General features: G+C 54.4%; 8 protein-coding genes across 8 annotated transcripts; 3 read left to right on the plus strand and 5 right to left on the minus strand.

Annotated features, from left to right (window-relative positions):
* Positions 1 to 141: 141 nt before the first annotated feature.
* Positions 142 to 3,095, plus strand: CAOG_07915 (calcium/calmodulin-dependent protein kinase II gamma M subunit). The gene is made up of 2 exons (XM_004342950.2): positions 142 to 214; positions 1,238 to 3,095. Exons 1-2 carry the CDS (start codon positions 147 to 149, stop codon positions 2,745 to 2,747), a joined length of 1,578 nt encoding a protein of 525 aa, XP_004343000.2. The 5' UTR covers positions 142 to 146; the 3' UTR covers positions 2,748 to 3,095.
* Positions 2,982 to 6,320, minus strand: CAOG_07916 (hypothetical protein). The gene is made up of 8 exons (XM_004342951.2): positions 5,908 to 6,320; positions 5,660 to 5,748; positions 4,774 to 5,568; positions 4,486 to 4,694; positions 4,182 to 4,381; positions 3,893 to 4,089; positions 3,500 to 3,807; positions 2,982 to 3,417 (listed from the first exon to the last, which is right to left on the minus strand). Exons 1-8 carry the CDS (start codon positions 6,284 to 6,286, stop codon positions 3,054 to 3,056), a joined length of 2,541 nt encoding a protein of 846 aa, XP_004343001.1. The 5' UTR covers positions 6,287 to 6,320; the 3' UTR covers positions 2,982 to 3,053.
* A 134-nt stretch (positions 6,321 to 6,454) lies between these two features.
* CAOG_07917 (coatomer protein complex subunit zeta2) lies at positions 6,455 to 8,036 on the plus strand. The gene is made up of 5 exons (XM_004342952.2): positions 6,455 to 6,472; positions 6,954 to 7,104; positions 7,227 to 7,374; positions 7,501 to 7,578; positions 7,662 to 8,036. The coding sequence occupies exons 1-5, from the start codon at positions 6,470 to 6,472 to the stop codon at positions 7,801 to 7,803; spliced, it is 522 nt and encodes a 173-aa protein (XP_004343002.2). The 5' UTR covers positions 6,455 to 6,469; the 3' UTR covers positions 7,804 to 8,036.
* On the minus strand, positions 7,969 to 12,203 carry CAOG_07918 (hypothetical protein). Its single transcript, XM_004342953.2, has 5 exons — positions 12,033 to 12,203; positions 11,614 to 11,867; positions 8,653 to 11,470; positions 8,475 to 8,555; positions 7,969 to 8,396 (listed from the first exon to the last, which is right to left on the minus strand). Exons 1-5 carry the CDS (start codon positions 12,100 to 12,102, stop codon positions 8,173 to 8,175), a joined length of 3,447 nt encoding a protein of 1,148 aa, XP_004343003.1. The 5' UTR covers positions 12,103 to 12,203; the 3' UTR covers positions 7,969 to 8,172.
* Positions 12,204 to 12,929: 726 nt separating this feature from the next.
* Positions 12,930 to 14,285, minus strand: CAOG_07919 (hypothetical protein; the record flags this gene model as incomplete). Its single annotated transcript, XM_004342954.2, has 4 exons — positions 12,930 to 13,069; positions 13,282 to 13,346; positions 14,048 to 14,179; positions 14,283 to 14,285. The coding sequence occupies 4 exons, from the start codon at positions 14,283 to 14,285 to the stop codon at positions 13,012 to 13,014; spliced, it is 258 nt and encodes an 85-aa protein (XP_004343004.1). The 3' UTR covers positions 12,930 to 13,011.
* A 210-nt stretch (positions 14,286 to 14,495) lies between these two features.
* Positions 14,496 to 15,798, minus strand: CAOG_07920 (40S ribosomal protein S17). Its single transcript, XM_004342955.2, has 3 exons — positions 15,748 to 15,798; positions 15,124 to 15,320; positions 14,496 to 14,893 (listed from the first exon to the last, which is right to left on the minus strand). The coding sequence occupies exons 1-3, from the start codon at positions 15,748 to 15,750 to the stop codon at positions 14,608 to 14,610; spliced, it is 486 nt and encodes a 161-aa protein (XP_004343005.1). The 5' UTR covers positions 15,751 to 15,798; the 3' UTR covers positions 14,496 to 14,607.
* A 535-nt stretch (positions 15,799 to 16,333) lies between these two features.
* Positions 16,334 to 20,065, plus strand: CAOG_07921 (hypothetical protein). The gene is made up of 5 exons (XM_004342956.2): positions 16,334 to 16,633; positions 16,916 to 17,484; positions 17,612 to 17,680; positions 17,788 to 17,988; positions 18,082 to 20,065. The coding sequence occupies exons 1-5, from the start codon at positions 16,357 to 16,359 to the stop codon at positions 19,891 to 19,893; spliced, it is 2,928 nt and encodes a 975-aa protein (XP_004343006.1). The 5' UTR covers positions 16,334 to 16,356; the 3' UTR covers positions 19,894 to 20,065.
* Positions 19,944 to 23,242, minus strand: CAOG_07922 (hypothetical protein). The gene is made up of 2 exons (XM_004342957.2): positions 21,007 to 23,242; positions 19,944 to 20,890 (listed from the first exon to the last, which is right to left on the minus strand). Exons 1-2 carry the CDS (start codon positions 23,165 to 23,167, stop codon positions 20,061 to 20,063), a joined length of 2,991 nt encoding a protein of 996 aa, XP_004343007.1. The 5' UTR covers positions 23,168 to 23,242; the 3' UTR covers positions 19,944 to 20,060.
* Positions 23,243 to 23,585: the final 343 nt, after the last annotated feature.

Here is a 23,585-nt window from a genome sequence, read left to right on the forward strand (position 1 = left end):
CAAAACGACTGTCCTGCCTCGGATAACCATGCTCGACATTTCATGTTCGTCATACAGCAGCAATACAAAATGACACATCTCTCATCTTGATCTCATGCCATGCTCAGCTCAGCTAGCTCAGCTCGAGGTCAGTCTTCTTCACGAAAATGGGCGACAACGCAATCACCGACACGGACATCAACGAGATCTACGAGATCAAGGAGGTTCTCGGAAAGTGCGTTCAACCCCCCACAAAAGTGCAACCAAATGCAATGAGTGAAACGAGAGAGAGTGAAAAGAGAGTGAAAGAGAGAGAGAGAGAGCGAAAGAGAGCGGAACGAGTCGAAGAGAGAGGAGATTGCATTGCCGCTTCCCGCTGATGAGATGGCGTTCGGCAAAGCAAGGAGAGTTGAGGGTTGCGACTCTCACACAGGCACACACAGACACACACAGACACACAGACAGACACACAGACAGCGAGCTCATCGATCCACAAACAACCGTTAACAAAATAATACAAAAAAATCATACAAAATAATACAAAATAATACAATAATCGGCTGTTGCTGAGGTCCAATGACAGGGAAGTCTCTCTCTCTCTCTCTCCCCCAACTCACCCACCGACCCCAACCTCGTGTGCATGGACGACTGCGCGACGAGCGAGAACACGAGGGATTGCAGACTGCGCGTTGAGAGGGGAAAGGGGAAGGGGAAGGTCGGTTTTGCTGCTGCTTTTGCTGCTGCTGTTCTGTTTGATCGCTCCCCCGTTCTTTGTTTCCGCTTCATGGCGGGACTCGGACGGGCGAACGAGTGCTTGCTGCCCAGTGAGCGAGAGAGCGAGAGAGAGAGAGAGAGAGAGGGACACGTCCGACAAAACAGCAGAGTAGCGACAAACAGAATTAAAAAAAAAAAAAGAAAACCACAAACTGAACAACAGCACACTACCATTTCATGACCTCACTAGTGAACTCGTCCGTACAAGTACGCTTGTCTTGAGCGCCCTCTCATACCAAATCCCGCTCTCCAACCACTCAACCTCACTCGCTCACTCACTCACTCACTCACTCACTCACTCACTCACTCACTCACTCACTCACTCACTCACTCACTCACTCACTCACTCACTCACTCACTCACTCACTCACTCACTCACTCACTCACTCACTCACTCACTCACTCACTCACTCACTCACTCACTCACTCACTCACTCACCAAATAATAATCTGTTTGTTGTTTCCATCGTCACAAAACTTGTAGGGGTGCGTTCTCGCAAGTCAAGAAATGCGTCCACCGTGAATCGGGCGCTGAATTTGCAGTCAAGGTGATTGACTTGCGCCGGGTGCCGCCGAACGAGAAGGCCAAGATTAAGCGGGAGGCGCGCATCTGCCTGATGGTCAACCACCCGAACATTGTCAAGCTGCACGAGGTGTACGAGGCGCCCCACACGTACTTTATGGTGTTTGAGCTCGTCTCGGGCGGCGAGCTGTTTGAGGACATTGTGCGCCGCACGTTCTACTCTGAACGCGACGCGTCGCACCTCATGCTCCAGATTCTCTCGGCCATGCAGCACTTGCATCGTCTGGAGATTGTCCACCGCGATCTCAAGCCCGAAAACCTGCTGCTCGAGTCGCAGCGCGACGGCGCCGACATCAAGCTGACCGATTTTGGCCTCGCAGTCATGCTGGAAAAGCAGCAAAACGAGTGGTTTGGCTTTGCGGGCACCCCCGGCTATCTGTCGCCCGAGGTTGTCAAGCGTGTGCCCTATGGCAAGCCCGTCGACATGTGGGCGATCGGCATCATCTTGTATATTCTGCTCGCCGGCTACCCGCCGTTCTGGGACGACGACACCAAGGTCTTGTACGAGCAAATCAAGCTCGGCGAGTACGAGTACCCCTCGCCCGACTGGGATGACGTCTCGAGCGAAGCCCGCGACCTGATTGACCGGCTGCTGGTGCAAGACCCGGCCAAGCGATTGACCGTCGACCAGGCGCTTGCCCACCCGTGGATTGCCCAGTCTGATCGCGTTGCACCGCACGTCCATCGCCAAGGCACGATCGAAGAGATGAAGCGCTTCAACGCTCGTCGAAAGTTCAAGGGCGCCATCTTCACTGCGATCGCCACCAACAAGCTGCTTTTCGGAAGCAAGAGCATTCTGGAGGCGGCCAAGAAGGCTGCCAGTGGCCCCGCAGACGGCAGCGCCAGCAGCAGCGCAGGAGACGCAGCAGCCGCTGCCGCCCTCGCCAATCTGACCATCGGCACCCCGACCAGCGCGGCCGAGACGCCCTCCGAGAAGCATCTCGAGTCGGTCGAAACGCTCATCCAGCCGCCTCGCTTCCAGGACGCCACGGAGGAGGAAGTGTACCAGCTGACAGTGCGCCTGCTCGAGGCCATCCACAGCGGCGACTATGGCTTGTATGCGCAACTGTCCGACGTAAAGCTGACTGCCTTTGAGCCCGAAGCCCAGGGTATTCTGGTGCAAGGCCTCGAGTTCCACCGCTTCTACCTCGAGGCGGCCAAGGCAACCCGTCGGCGCCAAGGGTCGGTCACCTCTCCCGGCCAGCACACCTTCCACCCCTACTCGACCATCGAGAATCCCCAAGTTCGCATTCTCGCGAGCGGCAGTGCGGCAGTTATTTTGTACAATCGATTGACAATGTCCTTGTCAGCAGACACCGGCAAGCCCACCACACACCGGTACCAAGAGACTCGCATCTGGGAGAAGCACGGCACCACCTGGAAGCAAGTCCATTTCCATCGATCATCTTAAACTTGTCTCTGCAAACGCAGCCGCGGTTTCAATTTGTTTGGGTTTTTTTACGATGCGGGGTTTTTCGAATTTTGGATTAATGTTTTTGCTGTTGTTGCTGGGGGGGGGGGGTAAATGCTTTTGTGCAGTATGTTGGTAATGGTTGTTGCGGTGGGGTTTTATCTTGGTTTCAGATGAAGGAGCAACATGCTGCTTGCTTGTCCCTCTTGCTACAACGACAATGAAAGTGTGTCCTTTTTGTTTTCCCCAGTGTTTAATTTCTTTGTTGTTTGTGTTTGTTGGGTTTGTGACCAAAAAAAAAAACTACTAAACACGAGCCTCAGGTCCATCATCGTCGCCAGCAGTTTCACCAGAAGCCAATTCGTCCTTCATGATTTTGATGCGACCAAGAACAACCATAGCAAGGTCGAGGCGGCCCGCTCTTTTCGCGCGGAGCGCAAGCTGCTTGTCCGACTCCAGCTTCGCCTTGAGGTTGCTAATGTATGTATCGACATCCAGTTGCCCAGTTTGCACCGAAATTGTCAGCAATTGCAGCTTGATGTCAATCGAGCTCTTGCGATCCACCAAATCCTCTGGTGCGGGCTTTCGTGCTGCAGCAAGCGCGGCGAGTTTCTTGTCCACCTCTTCTTGCTCGTGCTCCAGCACATCGTTACTGTAAAGATACTCCGGACTGTTCAAGGGGCAAGTACCGTCGGAAAAGGTTAGAGTCCTGTGCGACCACCAAAACAGGGGTTGCTCGGAAAGTCACTTACTTGTTCACCAAGTCCTCCAGCTCCTCAATATCATCAGCAGAGGCTGCTGCAGCGGCCGCGTTGCCTGCAGGTTTGGCAGCGGCGCTGCCGGTGCTTGGAGTCTTGGCTGCCGGTGCGGCTGCCGATGCAGCAGCAGCAGCAGCAGCAGCTGGTTTGGCAGGTTGGGCCTGCTTGGACGCTCCCGTCGACGTCTCGAGGATGAGCCAGCGTTCTCGTCGCACTTGGCGATCTGGTGTCAGCAGGGGTTCGCGCAATCGAATCAGACAGTCAATTTTGGCACCGGTGGGCTTCCTGCGGTCGCAGACAAACTGTCACGGAAAGGGCAAGTGAAGCACGGGTGAGCAAGCATGCATCGACACTCCAACGCGCAAGATATCGGACGATGGCCTGTACCTCAGCGGTGGCAGCAATTTCAGAGAGGCGCTGCAAATCCAGCACCTTGACCTCCGCAGTACCAATCGTCGTGTCTCGACTGAACAGCCCTATTGTTTTCTTCTGCTGCACAAGAGTAAAGTGGACGCCGTGCCTGTTTGTAAATCGCTCAAAGGACTTTTTCCTCTCCGTCACGAATTTGACACGTTGGTTGAATTCTGTGGCGAGCAGAAAAAAAAGAAACCGGACGAATGAGCGCAAAGCAAAGGCCATCCACCAAAAAAGCTACGAGGCTGCCTGTTGTTCTTACCAGGGCTGCGAGTGCCTTTGATGCTGCTGACTTCATCCTGTTGAAACTCGGTCTCAGTGCCAGGCTTTGGATAATCAATCCGGCAAACGACCTTCAGATTCAAGCCAGATTCATCCGTGACTCCAGCAGCGGCAAGTGGCACGTCGCGAACTTTCAATACGGTGACTTCAAAGTCGGACGCGGTGAGCTCCAAGAACTTTCTGTGAGGGTTTGTGCGAGATGTCGTTGTTGCAAAAAAATGGTGAGACGGACGCGTGTTGTGTTGAAAAAGTCTCGCTCAGCAAGGAACGAGCTGCCATCGTACCGGTTGTAACTGATCTGCTTTTCCTCATAGTGGAAGCGTGGTGGTGGCAAGTTGTGGAGCCGTGAATTCACAACAATGTCCTTATCTTGCATAAACCGCGTCTTTTCAGCAGGCAGGTTGATGTCAGCGCAAAATGCAATCTGAGCATCCAGAGCCGCGAGTACGCGATCGTACATGGCTGACTGCTCTGCGGGCGATCCGGAGCTTGTCTACAAACCAAACAACAACAGCCAAAGTATAAGTGTCTGGCGTGTAGGACAAGGGAAATGACACCATTTGTTCCATTACCTCCCCGGCAGAAACGGCAACGGTGGATAGCCCAGATTCACGGGACGGCGCTGCCGAGGCCTTGGCAGCACGAGCAACTGTCGCGGACGCGGCAGAATACTGGGCATTTGCTGCAGCAGTCAGTCGTGCAGTTGTGGTGGCGGGATTCGGCTTGGCTGCAGCTCCTGCAACGGTTTGCTTTTGTGGAGCAGGGGCGGATGCTGCTGCAGGCGTGGCGACTTGGGCTTGTGCGACAGGCTTGTTGGACTGCTGAGGCGCCGTAGCGGCGGCAGCTGGTGCAGAAACCGCTGCAGGTGGCGGCGCCGAGGTCGAGCTTGGAGCTGCAGGCAGGCACGACAGCTCGACATCTTCCCCTTCAGCGAGCCGATCAATGAAAGGCTGCATGCCATTGGCAATCAACAGCAGTTGCCGCGCACTATCGAGCTGATTGTTGCGTTTGCTGGCAAGGGCGGCCATCTTGTACTCTTTCTGACGAGCGCTGAATGTGGCCAGCTTTTGAGCGGGGCTCGCTACCGAGGGTGGCGCCGGTTTGTCCTCATTGGGCTCGTCCAACAAGGAGCGTGGTGCAGACTGCTGTGCAGCAGGTGGTGGAGAAGCAGATGTCGACGCAGGCCGAGCTGATGGTCCGCTCGAAGGTCGTGGAGCGGCAACGGGACGAGGGGAAACAACCGCTTTGGTTGCAGGAGCACTTTCCTTCGCAGGCTCTTCCTTCTCCTCGGCCTTGTCTTCATCATCATCATCATCATCATCATCATCATCAGGATCTGATTCGTAACCGAGGTCGCGCAATTCGCCCTAATACAGGCCCAACATTAACATGGGTGAGAACGAGCTGTAAAATTTCAGCACCATCATGATCAGAATCAACGAAAGTAACATTGCGTACCAGCAACGATGGGTCGTTCAGATCGTCTTCAGTGAGCTCGACATTGTCCTGGTCTCCTTCATCGATGTCCAAGTCGGGGATGTTGACCGCTACAACAAGCAACAAGCAATGCAAAGCCAGTGAGTGTGATTGTTTTCAACATCCGCTCGAGCACATCAGCGATGGATTGTTGATTCCATCCATCGTCATTTGCACATGGCTCTGCACACAACTCTGCGCCCTTCTCTGCATCTGAGCTGATGACGCACCTGCTGAGCTGGACTTGCTGGGCTGTGATGACGGCTTCTGCTGCTGCGATGGTTGCTTGTGTTGCGGTTGTTGCTGCTTCTGTGGTGTGCGCTGCTTGGCACTGGCAGCACCAGCACCACCACCAGCAGCAGGAGTCGGGTTGCCGCCTGTGAGTGCGAGCAGCTCGGCTTCGAGCGCCGGGTCGTTCAGGTCGTCATCGTCGCCGCCGCCGCCGCCAAACGCAGCCATCTGCCGCTCCAAGTCCTCGTCCGACATCATCCCCATCCCAAAGCCACCATTGCTACCACTGCGTGACGATGATGACTGCCTTGGATTCTTGGCCGACGACGACGACGCTGCCGGCGAGGGCGAGGGCGACGATTTGCCCCAGCCAAACATCAATGCTCAAAACCGAAAAAAAAAAAAAAAAAAATGACTGGATTTCCATTGCGATTGGTGATTTTTCCTACTTGCACGATCCTGATCAAACTAAGTTTGCTTTTTGTCAATTTTGGATCTTGGTTGAACGTTGCTTCGAATTTGGTCAAAAATTCGTCCAGGAGCAGTCTTAGAATTACTGCAATGGTAAACGACTGCGAGATTTGGCGAGAATTGGAAGAGAGAGAGAGAGAGAGAGGAAGGACGGGCGTCCATGCCAACGTTATGCCTGAATGGAATCAGACAGAAACACACAGAGACACACAGACTGAACAGAATGAACAGAGAGAGAGAGAGAGAGAGAGAGAGAGAGAGAGAGAGAGCTTCAGTGCAAAGTGCATTACGAGATCTCTCTCTCGCTCTCTCTGCCCCCTCTTGTCAATGTCGCTCCGCTCTGCTGTCGTTGTCGTCGTTGCATTTGTCATGTCTTGCTGCTCGCCTTGTGTTGGTTTGCACACTGGCACAGCATTGAGCTGCAGCAGCAGCAGCAGCAAAGATCCTTCCCTCTTTGCTTTTGCTGCCACGTCCACCTCAACTCCAACGCAACGCGCAACTCCGAGTGACTGCTACTCTCATGGCTCACTCTCTGCTCTTGTCTGTCTGAACTCTCGCTCTCAAAACTGCGCAGGCGAGTCTCGCTAGCATCAAGGCCGTGCTCACGCTCGACAACGACGGCGAACGCGTCCTCTGTCGCTACTTTGACCCCGCTTGGATGGCCTCCGTCAAGGAGCAGCGCGCGTTCGAAAAGAGCCTCTTTACAAAGACCTATCGTGCTGCCTGTAAGTCGGAAACAAGCTCCAGTCAAGAGATATTCGTTTGTTTGGTCTCTGCAAGATTGCTCTTTTTCCGTGCTCACTCACCGTGATCAATGGCGTTGTGATCAACGCAACAACTCCCGCAGCTGATATTATCATGCTAGAAGGCGTCACCTGCGTATATAAGAGCAGCGTCGACCTCTTCTTCTACGTGATTGGCGCCCCCGACGAAAACGAACTTTTGCTCTCGTTTGCACTCAACACATACTTTGATGCCTTGGCGCAAATGCTGAGGTAATAATCGCCAGAGCGTGCATGCCTGGACACGCTATTTGCAGCCAAGAAAACACACACCATGTGGTGAGGGGTGACTCATTCGCAACGTTGTGTGTGTGTTTTTTTTTTTTTTTCTTGAAACAGGAACCAAGTCGAGAAGCGCGTCGTTATGGAAAACTTTGACGTGGTTGCCCTCGCATTGGACGAGCTGGTTGATGGCGGGTGAGTGTAGCATCGTGTTTTGCGCATGTGATGGGCTCTGTGAGCGACGCATCTGACTTGCCTGCTTCTGTTCATTGTCAAAGCATCATCCTGGAGGCCGATCCTGCCGTTATTGTGCAGCACGTCGCCGTGCGTAACAACGACGAGGTGCCGATTGCCGAGCAATCAATTTCGCAAGCCCTGCAAACAGCAAAGGAGCAGCTAAGTCGCTCGTTCTTGAAATAACGGCTGGGCTCCAGTATTTCGGCTCTCTTGCTTGTGGGGTTTCATGTTTTAGTGTCGTCTTGTTTGGAGAGGGCGGGTCATTGTCACCAGTCCCCGCACCATTCCGTGTTGCCGGTGCTCTTCGCTTTTGTCGAGCTGTGCTGGTAGTTTTTGATTGTTTTTGTTGTTCTAATTTCTTATGTGTATTGATCAATGAACGCTTTTGTAACAAGCTCAGCACTTCACGAAACGAGAACAACCAAAACTAAAAAAAGCAAAGACAAGCGAGAAACAGAAAACATAAACAAACAAGAAATCGAATAGAGAAAAAAAAATCACACAAAAAACCAGAACAGAACAGAAACAAACAGCACAGTTGTTTTAAAAATATCAGCTCGACGCCTTTTTGCTATTATACTCAATCCGGTAAAAGGACGACACGCGAGATCCTTCTTCATCCTCGAGGTTGGCAGAAACGTAAATGGCATTCTCCTCGTGCAACAACACCACAGAGCTTTGGAAGGGCACTGCCTGCAATGATGCGCCATTAAGCAAGCTGCGCAGTTCGATCGTGTTGTTGGTGAAGCCCAGAAGATGCGATGATGTTGTGACAACTACGATCAGAGAGAGAGACAAAAGGTGAGAACACGCCCATTTGCCTCAATTCAACCAATTGGAGTTCAACCACCTACCAACGCCATGGGGAACAGCAGACCATTTGATGACGAGGTCTCGTGTTTGGGCGCCCTTGTAGTCAACAAAAGTTGTCAAATCTGCAACAGTACCAAACCATGTTCGAGTTAGCAACAAGTTCTTTTGGTTCTATTTTTCATCACAAAAACTCCCGCCGAGCATTGATTCATCACTTACTATTGTAATTCACTTGCAACGTCGAGTTCGTTTCACCCTTGGTGATGGATTGAATGCCAGCCTTGACGCCGGCTTGGGGCAGAATGCTCGTTGTGACATTGCCCGTCTCCATGTCGAGCATGTTCAGTTCCCCGCCGACAGCAACCGCAACGCCCTGCCAGGAGAACTTCAAATGGGTGCACTGCTCGGGCAGGAAGAGCTCGCGGGTCCGGACAAACTCGCGAGTGCCGAGCGACCAGTTGTACATCATGACGCTCTTTCGAGTCGCCACGCACAGAATGGGGCGATGCTCGTCATTCCGATCTTGCGACGGCCGTCCGAAGGAGGTCGAGTGCATGACAGGCGCGGGGGAGGCAACATTTTGCGACACCTCGGCAGGCAGCAAATCCATCACGACGCACCCGCGAGAATGGCTCAACTTGCGGCCCTTGCAAGCCGCCATGACGCCGTGCTTGGAGGATCCGGCAAGAATGTCATCTAGTGCATACAGCATGACGTAAGAGTGGCCGCCACGCTTGCAACCAAGCGCAGCAAGTAGGTTGAGATCGCGGCGAACGGCCAGTTTGCTAAAGCTTCGGCGCTTTTCGGTGCGGATTTCCTTGACGTCAGAACCAAAGTGCCACTGCCACATGAACAGACCAAAATCGGTCCCTAGCAAAATGACATCGTCGCTCAAACGGGCGGCGCAGAGAATCTCGTGCGGGAAATCGGCCAGTAGCGGCGTGACCGTGTACAAATCCGAGAACAGCGACGTGGTCGCGCCGCCCACAGTCTCGCCGGCGCCTTGGCTGCGCATGCTGGTAATGCTCACGCCGGAGGACGGCGCAGAAGGTGACGTGCTGGGTGGGTTGATGCTGCTGCCAGCCTCGGCCAGGAGCGCGGCGCCGTTGGTAATGTAGACCGACTGCGGCGTAATGTTGAGCCGCTTGGTCATGGAGCTCTTCGAGCCAGACTCAAAGTACTTTTCGTGAATGTACTTGAGAATGGTTGTCAAGGTGCGCACGGAGCGCGCTTGGAAGGAGTCCGACACGTAGGTGGAGGTTTCGCCGTTGATCAGCTTGGCCAGCAAGAATTCTCGCATGGCGGGGCCGGAGCGGAAGACTGGCGGATTGGGCACTGGCGGGCCAAACTTTGGCACCTTGTCGCTCGAAACGACATGCACACGGTACTGCGTAGTCATGCCACCTTCGGCGTCGAGCAAATCCTCCACATCCGCGACAACCACCTCTGGTTGCACGACGGCAAAGACGTGCAAAAAGTGGGACGAGATGGCCTTTGGGGAGAACGGGGTGGTGCCGTCCACAAAGACGATGGTTGCAATGTCGTTGCCAATGTGACGCTTGCGCTCCAGCTGCTGCTTGTCCGCTTCATTGTACGGCAGCATCGTGGAGACGTGGAACATGATCTCGTAGCCGCGATAGGCCGTGTAAATCGAGTGTGTGCCAGTCATGCCCTTCTTGGTGTCGAGACCCGCGCGGAACTTGGACCAGTTGGCCAGCTCGATCTTGTCGCCGAGTGCCAGCATGAAATCATCAAAGCTCTTGGAGCCTGTTTCGTTGCAGAACATGTCGTTGTCCTTCAGCTGGCCGTCTTTGGCGTAAAGGGCGCCAAACTTGAAGCGCTTGCTGGTGATTGTGTCCTCCATCGCGACAAGCTGCTTGACAAAGTCGTCGGTGAGCTCGTCCACCTCGCGGAGCTTGATGCCAGTGCGCTCGGCAAGCGATGGGCAGGCAGCCGCGAGCAGGTCGGACGGCGACAACGTTTCCTTCTCGTTCTTGACGGGAACAATGATGCGCTCGATGACCGTCGTCCGCCAGACAATCGTGCGGTACTGGTACGAGTGGGTCAAGTGGGTCGACTGCTGTTGCTGCAAGGGGTTGCCGAGACGGTCCACCTCATGGATGACGGACAGCACGAACGGGCCTTCCTCTTCCTCAAAGCCGACAAAGTTGCTGTGTGTGCGCCCTTTGAAATAGTTGCTGTACCAGCACACTTCCAGCTCTGGGTTTTCAATGAGAATTTGGTCGTGCGTGTCATTGGCACTGCGCTCGCGACCCGTCTCGACGCGGAAGCCTTCCACTGCGGGAGCCAGCACGCGGCCGTGAACGTCGCCAGTATAGGAAGGGTCGTTGGAGAGCATGGCTGCCGCTGCAGCAGTGCTTGATGTGGGACCAGCGGCGTTTGGTGCGCGCCCACTGGTTGCCGCCGAGCTGCCTGCGACAGTCGCGACAGCCGCTGCGGCGGCTGCAAGCTGTTGTTGCTGCTGTTGCTGTTGGCGCGGTGGGGCTGGCTTTGGTGGCGGGGTGGCTTTGGCGAGAGGCGATGCTGCCACAGTCGATGAGAGTGGTGCTGCTGCTGCTGTTGGGGATGCAGGTCCAGCGACCGACGGCACGGGCTGCCTCGATTTGAACGCATTCGACGACTTGAGCTGCGCGGAAATGGCAGAGTCGCCGCCTTCGGCAGTTGCTCGTGTCGGCTGCCGCGTCTTCCACAGCACAACACATGTAATGTCTTTGGGAGTGGGGTTGTTTGGGTAGTAGCTTTCGCTTTCGTACATGGTCTCGACATTCCACCCGTTGAAGCTGAAAATGTTGAGGAGGGTGCTCAGCGGCAAGTGGCGATTGACAAACCAGCCGCGCTCATCGCGCGTTTTGTCTTCCTTGGGAACTCCGTGGCCCAATGCGCGCAAAATCTTTGGGTGCACGTCTCCCACAATGCGGATGCCGTTGGTGACAAACCACTCTGCGGTCGCAAACTGCTTGATCGGCTCGGACGGCTTTTGTGCAGCTGTCGTTCGAGTTGTATCTCGTGTGCGAGCCTACCACAAGAGGGGGGTTGCATTCAGTCAAGGTTGGTTTGGTGAGGCGCGAGAAGTACGGTGTGAGCGAAAGGTGGAAGGGGGAAACACCGATCGAAACACAACAAAACAACCCCACACAGCGCGCGCAACACTCCTCTTACCTGATTGATGACCCGGATCCAGTCGTTCATATCTTCATCCGAGTCTGCGCACATGTAGTACACTCGCGCTTCGTTGTCCTTGCTCTTGAGCGCAAAGCAGTGTGGCTTTTTCCGCTCGTTGGTGGGCTCGGCAGCAGACAACTCTTCGACATAGATTGTGCCGGCAGGGGCTGCATCGCCGCGCGCCTTATAGTAGCTGATTGTGTTTCCCTTGAGAATAAACCAGCGCTTCTTCCACGATTTGTACGAGCCACCTGCGCCAGAAAATAAAAAAACAAGACCGAGAATCAAAAATTGCACGAAAATTAGTACTAGTGAGACCATCCCCACCCCCACCACCCCCACTCCCGACCAATAAGGAGGCCAACGCTGTGCAAGTCAGCGACTGAATGACTCGAGTGACTTGAATGATTCCCTACCTTCTTTGGTCATGAAGCCTTCCTTGACGATCGCAGCATTCACGCCCGTCGACGCCGCTCCAGCCGACATGGTTTGCTATTTCTTGTTGCTATTTTTGCCTTTGTGTTGCGATTATCTTGTCTCTGTACCAAACAAGTCCAAACAAGTCCAAACAAAAGTCAGCGATACCAAATTTTCAATGCATTTTCCAATGGTTTTTTTTTTATTTTTTTTTTTTTTGGTTTTTTTCCATTGTCAGATTTTGTTTGTCTGGTTTGCTGTTGCTCGGAATCCCTTGCCCCGCTCCACCGGCCACTTTGACCGATTGCCTGCTTCCTCCTCTCGCCGGAATCGCTCGCCATCAGATCAGAAGCAGCTTCTCCCCGCCTCCAGCCCAGCTGACGATGGGATGGTGTTTGGCTGGTTGTGTTTTTCTCCTGCTTCGTCCTTGTCCTCCTTTCCCTTTCCCTCCTTCATGCTGCTTCGCTGCCGTTTTGGACTTGGGGAATCCGAGCTACCCCTTCAGTAGCCGAAACAAGGCTGGCGGCAATGTCGGCTGCTGGGCTCGGAATTGGAACGCCCGGAATCGCATGTTCAAGATTTGCAGCACTTGCTTTACTGGGAAATAGACTGACCAAACCTGAACGGACGTGACTTGGAGTTGGGGATGTGCAGGACCCATTTGGATGGCCATATCACGCGAGCGCTCTTCGATGAAAATGGCATGCGGAATATTAAATACTGGCGGAGGGTTGGAAGAGATGCCGAGACGCGAGGATTTTGGTTTTCTCCAACCACGACACAAACACGACCGAAGCGATCGCAGCAACCAAAGTCAATCAGCTCAGCAGCGCAATCCGTGCTGGAAAAGGAACAAAAGGGTGGAAACATTGCGACTCGCAATAAAACACAAATGACGGGGAATTTTTTTTCTTGTTTTCATCAGACAATTCAAACAAACAAAACAAAAACGGGGGGAGGGAACACTCCAGACAAGAGTTAACTCTGCATGGCTGCTTGCTCCTCGCCAGCCTTGACATAGAGAACATTGTTGCATCTGCGAAACGTGGGCGAAGAGCGGATGACAAACACACAAGCAAACAAAAAAAAAAAAAACAAGGACAAACGAAACAGTGAGCCGAGAGAAGCTTTCGCCATCACCATCACGCAACAACACAGAAGCCGGGTTGGCAGCAGACCGCTAACGTGTCGAATCACACGTCAGGTGGCTGCGCAAACCCCAGATTGCAATCCAACTCAACGACCTACCGGATCAAAACCTCGCCAAGTCGGTGTGTTTCTTCGCCATCAACGTGCTCGATCGTGTTGCCAAGCTGCTCGAGCGAATGTGAAAAGCAACAAGGGAAGCGGAATAAAATGCAAGTGAGCGAACGTGGAGCATCAACACTTCGTGACAAAAGGAAACGGAAGGAAAACAAACAACCCCCCCCCCAACCAAAGCACGACGACGTCAAAGCTCCCGTGGGTATATAGTTGGCGATGCTCCCAATAAAGTAGAGCATTGTCAGGAACGCGCAAGATCGTGGAGCAACAAGATGGTCGAGCGATCGTCCCAAAACTGAGACCAAGCGTCAACTCGCTCTCGCTCTGCTGTTCGCTTGAGACGCCAGCTTGCCCATACTTTATTCCCACGCGATGTGTCGCAGTATCAGGACGCGGATGAGGGTTGGCGTTTCCAATGGATCAAACGCACAACGACGAACGACGATCGTCCATCCGCCCAACTTTCTCTCGCTCGCTCATGCACCCGCGTCCAATTCCCCAATCCATCCATTCAAGTCGAGATGTGCCCCCCTCGCCCCCTCGATGCTGCGCGACAGTCACCCAAACAGCAGAGAAACGAAAGGCGACAAAGAAGAAGGAAAAAAAAAGCCAAAATCTCTCTCTTTCGCTCTCAGCCTCAACGGCTCAAGCTCAGTGCGGCACTGTGCATCGCCAGCAAGATCGCGGCTGGTTGGGCACAACGCGGGGGTGCGGAGAGCAGGAGGCAAGGAAGGGGAGATGTTCGGCAGACCTGCAAGTTCATGTAGCCGTCGCTCGCGAGCAGAGTGCCATGGTACTCTTGGCCCCACTTGAGCTTGACGATGATCGGCTTGCCAGAGAGCGATGCCAGGAATGGCTTCGGGTTGATTGGGTTGAGTGTGCTCTGTCAAGATGGTTGCACAAGGAGAAAAAAAGGAGGATCAGGGAATGGTGAGATTGTGAGACAGAGAGGGGAAGGAGCAGCATGGAGAGTTGAGCTCTCTTACCATGACGAAACGAGACTGAGGTGCGTTGCTTTTGTTATTTGCAGAGTGATGGAGGAGATGATGAATCAGGCGAGAGTGTTATGATGGGGATTGTTCTACTGCTGGGAGAACGAGATGATGCACAAAAATGAAAAACGAAAGCTCAAATAACAAGTCCAACTTCAAAGGCCCTGAATGCACCCCATCGCATGCTCAAACAGACATGGAGAAAAGTATCGTATCGAAAATTGTATTCAGGCACAATTTGCCAGACCAAAGACAAAATCCCGATTGCAAAAAAAGAAGAAAAAATCAACCTTTTTGCTTTGAATCGCGCAATTCAGCTTTAGGCGGTGGCGGTGGGGGCAGCGGCAGCGGGGGCAGCGGCAGCAGCGGCGGGGGCAGCGTTGTGGTGAGTGTTGCGGGGGCGACGCTCGCGGTAGGCAGGGGCCGAAGCGGAGATGGCGTGAGCAGAGACAGCGACGCGGGGAAGGCTGCCAAAGTTCATCTCGCGGAGCATGGCTTGGGTGTCGGCGTCGACCTCGATGGTGTCGAGATCGATGGCCGATCGCTCGGGGACGAAGTTGTCGCGGCGCTCGCGCTCCTCCTCCTGGAGCTTGATGGAAATGCCACTGCATGTTGCAAAAAGGAAAGAGGAAAAAAGCAATCCAACGGGTCAGAACATGCAAAGATAACACGAAACAAAAGAACAGAGGCGTCTTCTCGCTGCTCGAATAGCACATAGTGGAAAAGAAGAAGAAAAAAAAAGGAGGCAGAGCGCCACGAGCGAACCAAAGCGAGGGAGCAGGGAAAAAAAAAAAAAAACTTTGCCTCAGCTCCAAAAATCAAAGCGACGACTCACCGGACGGGGCCACGCTGGATGCGCTTCATGAGGTGGGTCACGAAGCCGGCAATCTTGTTGCGGAGCGGCTTGGTGGGGATGATGGCGATCTCATTGACCACTCGCTTGTTGGTGTGGAAGTCAAGAGTGAGGCGGGGGTAGTACTTCTCGATGATGACCCGCGAGGCCTTCTTGACGGTCTTAGTGCGAACGCGACCCTGTACAACGATTCAGTCAAGTCCGCCAGAAGGGGGGGGGTGAGTCCGCGAGCAAGGCGCGAGAAGGAGGGGAACAAGAGCCAAAAAAAAAAAAAAAAAACGGTCCCGCGTCTGTTGCTGCTGTTTCTCGACACAAAGAGCTGCTGTACGACCGCCTGGAGGTGGCTCGGACGTGAGTTGGGCAGCCCAACAGTCCCTGGCGATCGAGCGGGACGATCAAAGCGGCACTGGAGAGCCGAGAGGGCTGTCGACGAGCTGAAAACCCGGGCCAAAACGCAATCCGCCAACACTCTTCCCCCTCGACCGGTCGCCTTTCGACCGCCGCCTCCACGATTCCGCTGCCCCTTCCGCCCCGATGCTGTGCGAATCCGCTGTAGTATGTCGTTCTGTATCGGATTGAGTCGTCCCGAGGGGAGGGTGCACCTACCATGTTGTGCTAGGAAGAGAGAGAGAACGAGCAACCCAAAACGATCAGCAAAACATTTCGAGTTTTTGGATTTTGATTTTTTTTTTTTTTTTTCGTTCATCATTGGACTTTGCATTGAATTTCAAAGCGAGCTGTTTTTCTCGGCTCCTGTTCGGTCCTTCAAGCGCGCAGCCATCACCATAAATCTTGCGAACGGTGGATGAAGCTCTGAGCTGGTTATTACTCGACCGACCGGTGTTGAGCTTGGCCATTCTTCCCGTCGTTGCTCAGCGTTCAATTGAGCTGCGTATTGACGGATCCATCATGGCGCGTACATCTAGGGACGCGAATTAACTTGCGTAGGAGCCCAGGATGGAGGAGAGGAGCGGAGGGAATTTGCCAAATTGGGCGCATCTCAGCAGCTCAGCGTTGACAGGTCCAACTTTGGCTGTTCCGATTGCAGGCGCCCTCCCCTCTCCCACCTGCTCCTTTCCCTGCCACAGCTATCTTCCATCCACACTCACAATTCTCTCCTTGCGCGACCAAGTCAAGTCGGGAGATGCTGAGGATGGATTGATGACAAGGAAAAGCCTCACTCCTCTTCTTCCTCAGCGTTCAGACCCCCGAATCATGCCATTCGGCGGACCTCTATCGCAGGGGCCGCCTGCCCAGCGACGCAAGCGCCACCAACCCAAGCGCAAGTACGCAGGCGAGGCCAAGCGCGAAGGGCTGCGACTGGCTGCGATCGCTGCAGCTGCCCCGGCTCCAATCCCGCCAACGCAAGTCCAGGCCCGCCGGCTCTATGTGGGCGGCCTGCCGCTCGAGGTGTCCGAGCACGACGTGCAGGAGCGCTTCAAGTCGTTTGGCGCAGTGAAGGCCGTCCAGCTCATCCGCGACCACGAGACTGGTAAGGCAGCAGCACACCAGGCGAAAAAAGCACATGGACGCTAGCCGACAGCGTCCACCTTCGCTCACCACCACCTCAACCTGGCATCAAAGCCCCAACGAACAACTTGAGTCTGAATTCACATTCACTCGATATGCTCGATTGCTGCGTTTTGGCGTTTTGGGGTGGGAGGTGGATTTGGCCGAGTTCTAAGCTCACCCTTTTTGCCTACCTTTGGTTTGTTTCACGCTTACATGCATGGATGTGATATATTCGTCTGTGTGCGTGTGTGTGCCTCGACAGGTGAGTCGCGAGGATTTGCCTACCTCGACGTGGATTACACCGAAAACAGCTTGAAAAAGTGCATGAGCGTCTACGCAAACGCGCGGTGGAAGGGCAAACTCGTCCGAGTGCAGCTCGCCAAGGAGAGCGTCCTGGTGCGCCTTCAACGAGAGCGCGAGGAGGCCCAGGCACTGAAATCTGCCTTGAAGACTGGCGGAAGTGCGGCTGTGGCAAAGCTTTTGCGCGCTCAAGCCGCAAAACTCAAGTCTCCCGCTGCTGCTGCGCTTGCCAAGGCTCGCGGCGCGCCCTCTCGCGCGTTCAAGCAGCGTGCCGCAAACCCGCGAATGCGCATCAAGCCGCCGAGTCCATTAAATCGTGTTACGTCCAAGTCCATCACAATAGCCAAGTTTGTGCGCCCAAAGTACGGGGTAGCGCAGCACCGTCCCTCGGACATTTTCTGCTCGGCCCGCGCAATCAAGTCGCTGGTGCGCCAATTACAACTCAACGGCCTGCCCATCATGGGTTTGGCGAGTGTTCCATTCCGTCCGCCCGCTTCCGAGGAAGAGCTCAAGACGCGCACCAAAAGCAAGGTTGGTTTTTGCGGTTGCTTTTTGCGATTGGTTTTTGCGGTTGCTCTTGGTTTCGCGTGCTTCTTCTCGGGCCTCGTCTCAATGGTGTGGATTTTTTTTGATCTTATGCCTGCGTTTGCGTTGACAGGGCTGGATTGCGGGCAAGTATGGCCGCATGATGACAATTTTCCGAATCCGAAGACGTGATGGCCAAAAGGTACCTTGTGGTTTGATATCTCTGCATACGACAGTTGGAAAGCTGGATGAGTTTATTCACGGAGGCTTTTGGTGGGATTTTGCCCCGGTTGCTCTCTGGCTCCGTAGATTATCAAAGTCAACCCGGCAAAAACACAGCACCAACTGAAAGTATTCAAAGACGAAGAGCTCTTCACAGCGCCAGTCATAGTAACAGAAAAGCAACGAGAGCGCATTGTGTCGCAGCAAAAGCAAGTCATGTCGTCGCTCCAGGCTCCACCGCCAGTACCGGCGGCCGCTCCCGAGCGCGAAGAGCTGAGTGAAGTTAAGGTAGGGGATGTCGAACGAACCGAAATCTGCCGCTCGAACAAGAAGAAATTTTTGTGCTCACATTCCTGATTCTTCTACACTCAACTTGCACAGAGTCGAGCAAAGGAAAAAGCCCTCAAGAACGCTCAACGCAACATTGATGAAGACGATGGCGATTTCTGGGATAAGCTCCGAGCAGGCAAGCAGCCCGCTCCGGACCAAGTCCCTGCTGTTGTTGCTGCTGCTGCTGCAAGCGCGGCTGCGCCCATTCAGCCCACGAAACGTGGGGCGACCGAACCGCCAACAGCGGCTGTTGATGTGGCTCCCAAGAAGGCGAAACTGTGGTTTGAGGATGACTCGGACGACGAGGACAATGATGCTCGCAAAAAGCAGGCTCGCAAGGCCAAGACACCATCCCAACCGTTTGGCGAATTCGACAGCGGATTGTCAGTCGAGCCTTTGGCGTCCCACCACCAGGGTATTGCGGCGTCGTCGCGTGATACGAGCAAGTCTCGTGTGCCCGAGGATGACACGCAATCGGAGACCAGGAAGGTCCGCGCCTCGGCGTGGCTCGGCTCTGATGACGAGGACGATGACAACAGCCATAAGGGTTTGCTGGGTAACGATGCGGATGAGGCTTTCGGGGTGCGAAAGGCTTTCGAAGGCGCCAAAGGGCAGGAAATGCTGCAATTGCAACGCAAGATTGGCTCCGATCCTCGGTTCCGCCTCGATGATCGATTCGCTGTTAATTTTGGAGAGGCTTCGCATGAACAAGAAAGCGATGACAACCAAGACATTGCCTCTCAACAGCAGGATCCCGAAGAAATCAATCTGCAGCGCGAGAAGGACCTGGCGATGGCCGTGCTTCGCTCCATTGTCCCGCAAGCTGCGCCAACCAGCAAGGCGGCTTTCGTGGCGGCAGCTGTGGCATCGTTGACGCCCTTCGCCGGTGCGCCAGCGCAGCGATCGAAAAACTACTTTCCCGATATTGCCACAATCCGGTACGATCCCAAGCGTGCGGACTCGCAGCGCTTTGAGCTTGGCTTTGGCCGCGACGAAGCTGCCGAGAAGGACGAGAACAGCAACCGAAAGACGAAACTGTCGACCAGAGCGGGAGATTATGACGACGACGATGATGACGACGACCACGACGACGACCGCGACGACGACCGCGACAATAAGAAAACCGCTCCTCAATCAGTGTCGAGCAAGGCCGTGGCCCCAGCAAAGTCCCAGTCGGCCGAAATCGAGAACAGCAAGGGCTTGGCTGCGCTTGTCAACAACGAACGGTTTGTCAATGTTAAGACCTCTCTCGCTGGACTGTTTGGCGCTGGGCCCGCCACATTCAACTTGTTCGGAGGATCGGCTGCTACTGCTGCTGCCGCTGCTGCTTCTTCTACTACTGCTCCTTCCAACGGCAATAATGACACCGCCCCAGGTGCTGAAACATTCAAGTTTGGGTTTTCTGCACCCACCTCGGACGACGCCGATCATGCAGACCAAGTGCCAGACGCAGACGCCGAAGCGGCATCCTTCCTGAAAGCCGCCCCAGTTAGCTTTTTCTTCCTGCACACTGGAACGCGACAGGATCGATTGCTAGCGCTGCAGCGCGAACTTGCCCAGCGGGCGTCCCTGCCCACCAACGACGCCTCTGCGCCCGCGCTTGCGACTGGATCCAAGCTGAAGCAAGCCTCCGCGCAAGGAGTGCCCACCCAGGTCTTCATGAAACATGGCGACGACGCAACCATTGCAGAACAGTGGAAAGCTGCCCGTGGCAATCTCATCAAGGATTACAAGAGCAAACGCAAGACCTCCGTGCGTCGGCAAGCAAAGTCAACGCTGCGCCATGGGTCTGCTGCTTTTGCCACGACTGCCGGGGTCGGAAAGCGTCGGCCGAACCACAAAGCACACGGACGCAAGCCATAGACTATTTCATGTTCAACGAAATGGTTTGTGAAAGTTGCTAAAAGGTGTTATTGTTTTTTTAATCTTTATTTGGAATGTTGCTCTTTCCTTCCTTCCTTCGTTTCTTTTCACCCCCCCCCCTTTGCCTTTCTCCCACGCTCTGTTAACGAATAGCAAAATTCAACGACCTACAGTGGTTCGATCTTGTGTGGCGTGTGTGCAAAGCTACACGGCTGTTCCAAAGCATTTGAATCGGCGGAATCGCGAGGGGCGAGCGATGGAGGCAAAGTGGCCAGATAAGCACCAAGTTGGATCAGTGTGAGTGGTGACCGCTGGTGCGGATGCTGAAGCTGTTCGGTGACATAATCTGTAAGTTCCTTGGTGCGGCTGCATTGAGCAAGTACGAGCTCGAGCGCGTCGTCCATTGGCAAGACATCCAACGGTACTGCAGCGGTTGTCGCAGACCACTCGGCCTCTCGAGTTGTGATGAGAACGACACCGCCCTTTTTGGGAAACGGAGGCAGCGGGATGGAATGACTGGCATTGTCAACGATCAGCAGAAAAGGACCCGAGCGTTCAAGCTTGGCGTTGACCATGGAAGCCAAATCTTGCAGCTGCGTGTCCGCAAACACGTCTAGCGCGAGCGCTTCGGCAAGTTTGTGATAGCTGCTGAGAATCGAGTCTGGGGAATCACCCCTCACCCACCCCACAAACTCCCAAGCCGCAGAATTCTGGTACGCGTACGCAACAGCGAGCTGGGTTTTGCCAATTCCCTTGCGACCCAATATTGCGCAAACGCGTATGGAATCGTCTGGTCCGAACGGGGCCAGCGAGGAGAGTTGACCAAGTTCGCTCTTGCGGCCCTGAAACAGTTCGTTTTTCGCGGGTGTGTCCCAGTACCTCGCCGAGCGAACGGTGGAAGGCGGAAACCGTGCGTCCGCAAGCTGTAGCAGCGAAGAAATGTAGTCGATGACATGGCGAAGGAATGCGTCTTTGTCGTGCGTCAGAAAGTCGGACGCTGCTCGAGCCAAACGACAAAAATGCAGCATAGCACACAGAGGTGGAGTAAGTCGGATGAGAAGTTAGCTACTCGAAAATCGTCAATAGCAACTCTCGCTTTCATTTTTTTCTTACCGCGCGAATCAGAGCGCGAATCAGAGCGCGAAGTGGGGCGCGAATCAGAGCGCGAGGTAGGGCGGGAATGAGAGCGACGCTCGTTCGCCTTAGTGGAGCGAAACTGATACGCCATTCGACCACGCGCTTTGGGAGTATAGACCACTCCGGTTCGCAGTTGAAAGGTGTCGTCGAAACGACCACCCCACACGATCGAATCTCGGTCGAAGCAAAGCGTCTCGGAAATTGGGGTCTCGGAAATTTGGGGCAGTGCGTGCGCCAGCAAGGGCTTAAAATCGTGTGAGAAATGCATGTCATGACTGGCTAGGCTGAGTTCAAGCTTATGCGGCTGAGGAAGCGGCGAGCACATTTTTTCTGCGGCACGTTCGTCGGTCGTGCAACTCTCGCTTGGCGCTGCAGCTGAGCTGCTGAGCGGTTGTTCGTGACCATGACTGAGAGGCGTGGGTCCCAATGGGAGCGGCGACTCTGTGGGTCGTGGAAGCAACTCAGCGTTATTGTAAACCAAAGACGGTTCGGGTTTAAAGCTGTTGGTGATGGTGGGACCCGTCGTGGCAACTGCAAGATCGTTCTGCGAGACGGACAGAACCGCGGGCGCAGCAGCGGACGCCGTCGCCTCTTCGCTTTGAACAATCCATTGCTCGGTTCGCTCCTCCGAGAGACTGCGCTGATACGATTGAGAAGCGGTCTGTTGGACGCGAGGCACTTTGTTGAATGTCGCAGCTAGGTCCTCTTCTGCAGCACGCTTGCGACTCGATCCTGCCAGCGGCGACGAAAGAGAGGCTAGGGGAAGCACGGGCTGAGGCATCGCCAAAGTGTTGACGTCTGGGTGCGCTACTTCTTGCTGCTGTGCAATAGTTACAGCCACACTCGGAGCCGATTCGGAGCCAGTCGAGGCCAAGGGTGCAAGTCGCGCCTTGAGCTTTGAGCCACTTTTCGAACTGCTGGCACGCTTCTTTGGTGCCTGCTCGAAGCGCGTCTGCTGGCTCTGCCACATCCGCAAGCGCGATTTGTTCGACTCGGAGATAAACCACGCATCCCACTGCTCGACGGTGGTCGCATGCAAGCCCGCGCCGGTGAGATCCGAGGGCACGTTGACAGCGTTCATGCAGTTGAGCAGAAAGGAAGTGTGTGGCGCGTCCCAGTGCAGCATTCCGCGTTTCGGGATGCAAAGACCAATGTGATCGTAGAGGTCATTCTTGAATCGAGAGCTGTGGCCGCAGAAGCAGTTGAAAGGACGGTAGTTGGAGTGCGACTGAACGTGCCTGATGAAATTCTTGCGTTCGTTGGAGGTCTTGGTGCAGCCGTCCCACGGGCAGACAAACCGAGCGTCTGGTTTGGTGCGGCGAATCACTTTTAGGGCAACTTCGCGGAGCTTGACAAACATGGCGTCTGCGGTCAAGCCACGAAACGAGCTGTCGTCGTAGGTCGGCACGTCGTTGGAGCTGACTGCGGCATGAGAATCGTGCTCGCCCGCTTCCGAGTAGCTGGAGAATGTGGCGTCGGTCTCGAGTGGCGTCTGTACCAAATGCGAGGCGGGCCGTGTGGGTGGTTGCGTCCAAGGAACATTGGAATTCGGGAGCTGCATGGCACTTTTTGGCGCCTCGAGCTCTCGAGCGTCGGAGTGGGTGTAGCTGGTGTCGATCTCGTTGTCATCGCTTTGACTCGATTCACTCGAGCGGTCGCTTGCTTCATCCAAATTGGGATTCTCGGCAATCCGTTCCAATGTCGATGGAATGTTATCACCTTCCGATTGACGTAGATGAGCGCTTGCCCCTGGGACTGGGCCACGGCTCGCGTCAGGCTCACTGCGATACACCAATGGGCCATTGCCAGCAGCAAAGACGCGACTTGCGATGGGATCGAGCTGGTGGGTCCAGGGGCTTGATCGGGACCAGAAGGTCAACATCAGCTCCGCCGCTGCCACGTCCGCCTGAAGCACCGCCGGTGGCTTGGGAATGAGCTTGACTGGCATCAAGAGCTCGGCAGCAGCGGTGGCGGACGCCTGTCGTCGGGAAACAGAAGCAGGCTTCGTTGTCACGATTGGAAAGCGATGGTATTCACGCCCTCCAGCAGCAAGAGCCGGGTTTCCCGCCGCCGCGGCAAACGTGGTCTTGTCCATTGGGCAGTGAAACGTAAACGTCTTGGTCGCAGGGCTGCTCATTTCTGTTGACAAATCGGAACGAATGATGTCAACACGAAAAGTGAGGAGTGAGAACAAGTCGAGTGACAATGTAAGATTGGGAAAAATAGAATTGCCCAGCAATTAAAAACCATACAAAGACAACGAACACAACACGAAAGCTGTTTTTGCTTTTTCAATGTCACAGCAGAACATGGAAATAATATTTGTCAAAGCAACAAGAGCGACGAGTGTCATTCGTTGATCACAAAGCGCAAGGTGGCGAAAACCGAAAATCGAAAATCGAAAAAAAAGAAAAAAAATTGGCCAACCAAAACTCGAAAAAAAAAAAAAAAAAAAAAAAAGGCGCTGACTATAAAAAGCAAGGTCAGGCACTTTGCATTTTGCAGAGGATTGTCATGGGGCACGTTTGGGCACCAAGAACGAGCAACAAAACCCA

This window comes from Capsaspora owczarzaki (genome assembly GCF_000151315.2).
Source record: "Capsaspora owczarzaki ATCC 30864 unplaced genomic scaffold supercont2.16, whole genome shotgun sequence".
NCBI classification, from domain to species: domain Eukaryota; class Filasterea; order Ministeriida; family Capsasporidae; genus Capsaspora; species Capsaspora owczarzaki.

Excerpts from the sequence above, each read along its gene's own strand:
- CAOG_07915 (XM_004342950.2), top strand. The coding sequence starts at position 147 with ATGGGCGACAACGCAATCACCGACACGGACATCAACGAGATCTACGAG. Across the intron at positions 215-1,237 it reads ATCAAGGAGGTTCTCGGAAA|GGGTGCGTTCTCGCAAGTCA; the intron begins GTGCGTTCAACC and ends CAAAACTTGTAG.
- CAOG_07916 (XM_004342951.2), bottom strand. The coding sequence starts at position 6,286 with ATGTTTGGCTGGGGCAAATCGTCGCCCTCGCCCTCGCCGGCAGCGTCG. Across the intron at positions 3,808-3,892 it reads AAATTGCTGCCACCGCTGAG|TTTGTCTGCGACCGCAGGAA; the intron begins GTACAGGCCATC and ends TTTCCGTGACAG. Across the intron at positions 3,418-3,499 it reads CTGGAGGACTTGGTGAACAA|TCCGGAGTATCTTTACAGTA; the intron begins GTAAGTGACTTT and ends CCCCTTGAACAG.
- CAOG_07920 (XM_004342955.2), bottom strand. Across the intron at positions 14,894-15,123 it reads ATCCAGCGTGGCCCCGTCCG|TGGCATTTCCATCAAGCTCC; the intron begins GTGAGTCGTCGC and ends TGCAACATGCAG.
- CAOG_07918 (XM_004342953.2), bottom strand. The coding sequence starts at position 12,102 with ATGTCGGCTGGAGCGGCGTCGACGGGCGTGAATGCTGCGATCGTCAAG. Across the intron at positions 11,868-12,032 it reads AGGCTTCATGACCAAAGAAG|GTGGCTCGTACAAATCGTGG; the intron begins GTAGGGAATCAT and ends TTTCTGGCGCAG. Across the intron at positions 11,471-11,613 it reads GGATCCGGGTCATCAATCAG|GCTCGCACACGAGATACAAC; the intron begins GTAAGAGGAGTG and ends CTCTTGTGGTAG.
- CAOG_07922 (XM_004342957.2), bottom strand. The coding sequence starts at position 23,167 with ATGAGCAGCCCTGCGACCAAGACGTTTACGTTTCACTGCCCAATGGAC. Across the intron at positions 20,891-21,006 it reads TTCGCGCTCTGATTCGCGCG|CGTCCGACTTTCTGACGCAC; the intron begins GTAAGAAAAAAA and ends TGGCTCGAGCAG.
- CAOG_07917 (XM_004342952.2), top strand. Across the intron at positions 7,375-7,500 it reads GCCTTGGCGCAAATGCTGAG|GAACCAAGTCGAGAAGCGCG; the intron begins GTAATAATCGCC and ends TTCTTGAAACAG. Across the intron at positions 7,579-7,661 it reads GACGAGCTGGTTGATGGCGG|CATCATCCTGGAGGCCGATC; the intron begins GTGAGTGTAGCA and ends TCATTGTCAAAG.
- CAOG_07921 (XM_004342956.2), top strand. The coding sequence starts at position 16,357 with ATGCCATTCGGCGGACCTCTATCGCAGGGGCCGCCTGCCCAGCGACGC. Across the intron at positions 17,485-17,611 it reads AGACGCGCACCAAAAGCAAG|GGCTGGATTGCGGGCAAGTA; the intron begins GTTGGTTTTTGC and ends TTGCGTTGACAG. Across the intron at positions 17,681-17,787 it reads GAAGACGTGATGGCCAAAAG|ATTATCAAAGTCAACCCGGC; the intron begins GTACCTTGTGGT and ends CTGGCTCCGTAG.